The sequence below is a fragment of the Mchenga conophoros genome, linkage group LG10 (genome assembly GCF_057382185.1).
Source record: "Mchenga conophoros isolate Kocher_MC1m ecotype Shallow Benthic linkage group LG10, M_conophoros_male_GT1.1, whole genome shotgun sequence".
NCBI lineage: Eukaryota > Metazoa > Chordata > Actinopteri > Cichliformes > Cichlidae > Mchenga > Mchenga conophoros.
Window position 1 is genome coordinate 31812819 of NC_140535.1, and position 7444 is coordinate 31820262.

Here is a 7444-nt window from a genome sequence, read left to right on the forward strand (position 1 = left end):
ACAGGCTCAAATTCTGCATTTAAGCATTAGCAATCCAGGAATCATTAGATCACCGTGACTCTGAAACCCACGTTTGCAAAGTTAATTGATGCAGGCATCAATAACCACGTTATTCCTGGTGGTCTCGTGACAACTTCATGTCACCGAACCCACATTTTTCTTGCAGGTATCGATTTTTAGATGTTTCTACGAAGATTTTTTAGCAGTGAAACCACAAACCGTCCTTGCCAGCGAGCCAAGCACGCTTGGAGGCGTGGCTAAAGACGACTATGTTCACGTGGTTGGTGGAGACGTCCAGGGGGAGGGAGTTAGGATCCTCCAATGAGGAAGAGCCTGGGAGGCAGTGGTCCAATATAGGCGCTGGAGGCAAGGAGCATCTTTATTATAGAAGTCGTTTACAGGAGGCAGAAGATCCGCAGGTGTCCCGGAGTTACCTCTGATTGTCACGTTCTGTATATTTTTTTTTTACTGAGTCTGACTACATCTACAAAAACCCGATAAAGAAAAAAAAAATTTTTTTTCCAAGTTATCTGCACGTGGCAGGCACGTTTTCTTCCTCTCAGAGGCGTTTCTTTTGAGAAAAACCATCAAAACGGAGTGGAACGAGGAAGACGGACAGCGACCCCCCCTCACTTCTGCAATCATGATGTCGATGAACAGCAAGCAGCCTTTCAGTATGCACCCCATCCTGCACGAACCCAAATACACTCCTCTGCACTCCAGCTCCGAGGCCATCCGCAGAGCCTGCCTTCCCACACCGTCGGTGAGTCCAGAATTCACTCGTGACTTCCCGCAGCTCTTACAAAACTTCCAGTCCCCTCTGACAATGTAGAAAACGTCTTTAGTTTATTCTTGATTTCTATTCATGTAATGCAATATAAAATTATTTAATTTAATAAAACAACATAATAATAACAGCCCCACATTCTGGCAGCTAAAGTCTTTCTACTTTGAGACCAGGATATGCGTCTTGTTTGGACGGTGGAGTGAGGATAAAGTTCAATATTATAGCATCGAATGACAGCGCTCGATGAAATGTGAAACGAAACCCGTGTAAAGAGAGTGGAGACAGTGATATAACAGGTCAAACCGGGGAGTACTAGCAGCACAAAAACAAAATAAAACAAAACAAAAAAACCAAGCCAACCGTGGTGCCCGCAGACGCAAAAAATGCGCCTCTGCCGAAGCCAGATCTGGTGTTTTGAGAAAGTGTGAGGGATTCTGTTTCAAACGAACGACGATAAAAGATGAAGGAGGGAGAGGACGAATGAAAAGCCTGCGTGGAATCTCCGAGCGCGTGTTATCTCATATTGTCCCATTCATATTCAAACTCACAGCCGTTTCATTTCATTGTCCGCAGAAATTATTCAGGAGATCGTAAATATTAATTTTAAATGAATATCCTTCCACGCTGACACACTTTCGAGGCACCGGGCACATCCAGCTGTGTCCACGTCGAGGTCGACTGCGTTTGTTTTGAGAGCTAATGAAACAAAGTCCAGTTCACCTTGCGCGCATAAAATTTTCGTCTTTTGTAATGTTGTGACATTTGCTTATATACTGTAAATAATGCACAGATACATTTAACTGATTAATATTGCAGTTTAAATGTTAACCTGGAAAAGAAGAAAAGTATTTGTGAAACAGTCCAAATTCTGAAAAATATCAGTGGGTTACCATAGAAAAGTTTCCACAGATTTGTCATTTTATTTAATAGTTTGCACTTCATGAATTGTTATTTTAACGTTTAAATAAATGTGATGTAATTAGCTGGAGTCGAGGTGGATGCTTTGACGAAGCTGTCAGGTTTTGTTGCTGAGAAGCTTTCCTCTAACCGGCCTCCCTCTACTCCCCTCGCAGCTCCAGGGCAACATCTTCGCCGGCTTTGATGAGACGCTGCTGCAGAGAGCCGAGGCTCTGGCCGCCGTGGACATCGTGGCACAGAAAAGTCACCCGTTCAAGCCAGACGCCACCTACCACACCATGACTACAATGACCAGCATGACCTGCACCCCGACCTCCTCCTCCGCACACCTGCACCACCCTTCGGTGCTCACCTCCCACCATCACCCGGCGCATCACCAGCCGGCGCAGGGCCTGGAGGGCGACCTGCTGGACCACCTCACGCCCGGTATTTCTCTCGGAGGAATGCCCGGCTCAGACGTCTGTTCCACGGCCTCGCACACGGCTCACGCCCACATGTCGGCCATCAACCACATGCAGCACCACCACCACCACCACCCGCAATCCATGAACATGCACCCCCACGGACTGGGATCCCACGCTTCCCTGGGGACCGCCGGCGCAGACGCGGAGCCTGATCCCCGGGAGTTGGAGTCTTTTGCGGAAAGGTTCAAACAAAGGCGGATCAAACTTGGGGTGACTCAGGCGGACGTGGGGGCTGCCCTGGCCAACCTTAAGATCCCCGGGGTCGGGTGTCTTAGCCAGAGCACCATCTGCAGGTTCGAGTCCCTGACGCTGTCGCACAACAACATGGTTGCCCTGAAGCCGATCCTGGAGGCCTGGCTGGAGGAGGCCGAGCGGGCACAGAGGGAGAAGATGACCAAGCCGGAGCTCTTTAACGGGGGGGACAAAAAAAGGAAACGCACTTCTATCGCTGCACCCGAGAAGCGCTCTCTGGAGGCTTATTTCGCCGTGCAGCCGAGGCCCTCATCCGAGAAGATCGCCGCAATCGCCGAGAAACTGGACCTGAAAAAGAACGTGGTCCGGGTTTGGTTTTGCAATCAGAGGCAAAAGCAGAAACGAATGAAGTTTTCTGCGACGCACTAAGGCCAGCGAAGCCGCGGGTCTCTGCCCCGTTTCCAAAAAGACAAACCAGAGACAAGCTGCTGCTGCTGCACCACACTGTCAGAAAAATACAAGGTACACCGTCGTGCCTTTATTACCTGGGCAGATCCTGTCTGACAGCCACCCGGGCCCCATAGGTGCGCGCTCAATAAGAAAACAGTCATCTCACAGATCATATAGGTGCTCATCAAAGTGTTACAGCAGACTACGGTCATTGAAAAAAAAAAATCTCATCAAATGGTTTTTGCTTTACATAATTAATAAATGGTATGGCATTGAAAATGCTACTTGTTTATTTTACAGAAGAAAAATCACGTTTTCTGACTAAAGAATGGACGAAATGCGCGTATGTGTGTGTGTGCATGCGTGATTTTTCTTCGTTACAGTGGAGCAGAATCCACAGCCGTGTGTCTGCAGATATGGAAACGACTTCACACAAAGTATTCAGCGCAAAGAAAGCGCTCGACGGGGTCTTTCAGTATTTTAGATACACATTTAGGTTTGGATGTGAGACAGCTGGTGACTTGTTCTGTCAGTATAAACCCGGACGTGTTCTAATAAATTCAGCCTCATCCATCCAGAAAAAAAAAACGAAGTGGATACAACGGTGTACCTTTTTTATTCTGACAGTGGAGACGGAGCATGGGGACTGGGAGAGAAAATAAAATTAACAAAAAAGACTGAGACCCTGTCCAAAAACTCGAGACTCTTAAATCTTTATGCTTCTCCACAAGAGGAGCCCATTGCTCCCTTGAGATGTGGGAGAAAGTGATCAGCATCGTAGGGGGAAAGAGGAGGGAACAATGCTCCGTCCCGTTCATTCACAAGGCAATTATTGTACAAAAAATTAAGAATAAAAATGACGGGAATCGAGGAATAATTATTATTATCCTCATTAGCCGGAATAGCTTTTTATATTTATCAGTGTACATATTTGTGAATATATTGCACCTCTGTGTGTGTCGGGGGAAAAAAGCTCATTTAAATGTATTGATTTTTTTCGCTGTCTTTTCTCCCAGGTGTTTGTTTCTTTACGAAATTCAAGAGGTTTTGGAGACGAGATCCGACCAAACGCGTTAAAAGCGTCCTTTGGTCTGTGGCTAATTTGTGAGGCGCAGTAACTCCTGTAATCCGTTGCATGGTTTACTCGTAAAATAAAAGGGGGGAGGAGAAGGAGGACATGGGTGTTTTCTTTGTGGCTCCAGAAGTATGGAAACAATCCGCCCCCCCAAAGTGAATGCATTGCAATAAGAAGAAACACACACACACACACGAACACGCTCACGAGTACACACATTCACACGGTATAGCTGTGTGTCTACCTCATTACGCAAGTGTTGGCACGTTTATGGTGATTTAAAAACACACACACACATATAAACAACAACAAAAAAAAAACTCTAGTAGGATAAAAAAAATTGGTTTGATTTTAATGTGATTTTCTTTTATTATTTTCTTTGTTCCTCTGCCACTGGGTTGATGGTGAATTAGGCCTAGAAGACTCACTGATGTGTAAACCTGTTGTATGTTCAAGTTCACTGCAATGATGCTCTGACAATCAAATTAATATTGTTATTATTCAGAAGTGGTTGATCCCCCCTCTTTGTGTCCTCATGAATTATTATTATTATTATTATTCGTGCACTGACACCTTTGTGGAGAGCACTTTGTACAGTAGACATTCTGATGAAGGGAACTGTCGGCCTTATTTATACATATTTTGTCAACGCTTCTGAGAAAACGTCATTTAATTATTTATTTATTTTTTGCTTGTTTGTTTTATTTTTTTCTCTTTGCATTTCCGTATTTATTTGAATTTAATTTATTTTGGAGAAGAAGAAGAAAAAAACATATTTCATATGTGAAAGTGTGTTTTAAATGTGTCTGTGTAAGCGACAGAAGCTGAAATAAACCGTGCACGTTTTACTTGAACTTCTGAAAGCCTTTCTTTTGGGGATTTGAAAAAGACGGTGAGCAGGATTTTGTCTCTCAACCCAATCAGAAAAACTACTGATTCCATTTTTAGCGAGCATCACACCCCCTGAGAATAGATTTTGGTGATTTTTTAATTGTGCGTTTGAAGCAAAATATCTGATTATCTTCGTCACACCACGCCAGGGTTTGTGTTCGTTGATAGAGGTGTTTAAAAAAGATAGATTTAATGGATCTGTGTAATGCGAGCTCGGGACAGCAGTCTGTCTGTGTTTCTGTTTCTTGGATACAGTCCGTGTGTTTGCGCCGAGAGGCGAGCAGCTGCTGCTCTGAAACAGGAGAAGCCTGGAGGTGAGGGAGGTCCGTCTAAAAGCTGCTTCCCAGCGATGATGAATAGGATTTGATACTTGAGTGACTCTAATATTGATCAACTTTGCTGGGTATGAAGACTGCACGGCTCTATCGCATAAAGGACCGCGCAGACAGGCCCCTCATCTGATGCTTTTAGTCCTATCAGACGTTTCTCTCCGAGTAAAAAAATGCAAAGAAAACTAAGAGAATTGAAAAGTCTGCTTCTTAAAGTCAGAAAACTTTAAAAACAGAAAAAAAAATCAACGAGAACTAAAAAAAGAAAACAGAACTAAATGAAATATCTCTTAACTGTCACAACTTGTGAGAAGCTGATTATTGTCCCTGATGGTATGAAAGAAACTTAAAACATGCCCGATAATTAAAAAGAAAAGATTCTACAAATATTAGTCAGCTGATTTTTAGCTTTGCTTTCGTGAATTCAATTTCCCAAGATGCAGATTTAGATGTAAAGTGAAATTATTGGCAACAATACATTTTAGCAGGCAAAATGTTGCATGCATTTATTCATAACATATGGATCTTTATCTTCGTCGAACTGAACAAAAATTAACGAGTTTAAAACGACTGACCCCACATTTGCACAGTTTTAGAAAATAAAGTCCTCACCATAAATATATAATTACTAATGATACACTTTTCTTTTATAAGAACAAAAATGGCAGGTGTTTGAAAGTATATATATTAGGGGGGGAAAGAAATCCACTGTGCGTTAATGATACAGCGTGACAGCAGAAATGTGAATGTTCCAATTAAAATGCCAAATTTAGTGCAGGTACTCATATCATCAGCATTTATAGTAAGAACTATATTTACTCTTCTGGATAAAGATTGAAAAGAAAAATATTATTTCCATTTTAAAGGAGTGTTATTAGAAGAAAACATTTAAAATAGACAGTCGAATTGTGATTAAAAAAAATATTTTATTATAAACCGTATTTGGAAAAATATGAGAAAAAACAGCATGTTTTTTTAAATTAACTGTAAAATTATTAAGAATAATAACAGTCTAATATGTTTCATTTATAATTATAGGCAGTGCTTCCCAGAATACTCATGGACGTCATTCACAATATAAATTAAGTGAAATCACAGATACAAAAGCACTGAAATAGTTCTGAAATAAACCAGAATGCAGTAAATATTGTTCACAGAATACCTAATACAGCAAAACCAGTAATTTACCTGGAAAAAAGCCTATAAATCTGCTACATGTGCACAGCCCCAATCTTCATTGTGTTCTCATAAAGCACAGCATGACTAGAACCACAAAAACTCTGTAAGCATAAGATTGTATGCGCGACTGCATATTAATCTGAAAACATAAAAAAAATTCAGTGAGTTAAAATCTAAATTTGCATGAAATCCTCTCTCTGTGTGTCTGTGTTTATATTATTTCCCCCTGTCCTCTGATCAGCAGGTGGTTTGGGTCTGCAAATGCGTTATTAATGAATAATAAATATCAGCTGTTATGATACTATTGATTTTGGAGCGTGTTTGTTAAGAAGCTGCTTTTCTCTGTTGTACAACAGCATCTCGGGCCCGATCCCCTCGGAGCAACCCAATCCAGGACTTTAAAGCTGCAGGATCTTAACCCAGGGCTTGGGGACCCCTGGGGGCCCCTCAGTGGCGAAATCCAGTGGGTCACCAGAAAAATGAAAAACAGATAGTTTATGACTGGATATAAAAATATCACACTTTTGATCTAATCCGAAGTGTGATAATGCAAGAATTTCATCACCCTGGGTTCTAATGAAAAGTTTTATGTCTTTGAGGTCCTGAACTTATTTCAGAAACATGGATTATAAATGTACAAAGAAACAGTGATACCTTGAAGTTGCAGTATTTTAGATTGATTTTCCTTCTTTTATAAGGAACAGACGTGCACATTACACAGCATGCCTACTTACTGCTGCATCAAGTCACATCTTCTGTCACAGAAATCTACCCTGCTGGAGGAAAACAGGAATACTGCATAAAGTCCTAAAAGCTAAAAACAATTTTTTTTTCATATTTGCAGGTTTGCTCTGTTTGCATTTTCAAACTGTTTAACTTTACTTACTGTATATTGGCTGCAACAGAAAACATAAATTTTAGTATGTTTACTGCTACCATTTGAATGTTGTCAAAGCATCTGAAGTGTTTCACCAGAATATTGACGTATCATCCCTGTATTTTAAGTTCAGAAGGAGAAAAATCAACTTCTGTATTGTGCATTTGTCAATATTTATAGATATTCTTTGCCTACCAGACAGTGGCTGGCATGTTGGTCTATAACAAAGAATGTAGTACATGGTCTCATCAAAGTTTAATCGTCAAGCGGCTCTCCAGTTGA

General features: G+C 41.6%; 1 protein-coding gene across 1 annotated transcript; it reads left to right on the forward strand.

Annotated features, from left to right (window-relative positions):
• The first annotated feature begins 398 nt into the window (after positions 1-398).
• Positions 399-5085, forward strand: pou4f4 (POU class 4 homeobox 4). Its single transcript, XM_085289831.1, has 2 exons — positions 399-763; positions 1861-5085. Exons 1-2 carry the CDS (start codon positions 644-646, stop codon positions 2788-2790), a joined length of 1050 nt encoding a protein of 349 aa, XP_085145957.1. The 5' UTR covers positions 399-643; the 3' UTR covers positions 2791-5085.
• The last annotated feature ends 2359 nt before the right edge of the window (positions 5086-7444 follow it).

Excerpts from the sequence above, each read along its gene's own strand:
- pou4f4 (XM_085289831.1), top strand. The coding sequence starts at position 644 with ATGATGTCGATGAACAGCAAGCAGCCTTTCAGTATGCACCCCATCCTG. Across the intron at positions 764-1,860 it reads CCTGCCTTCCCACACCGTCG|CTCCAGGGCAACATCTTCGC; the intron begins GTGAGTCCAGAA and ends CTCCCCTCGCAG.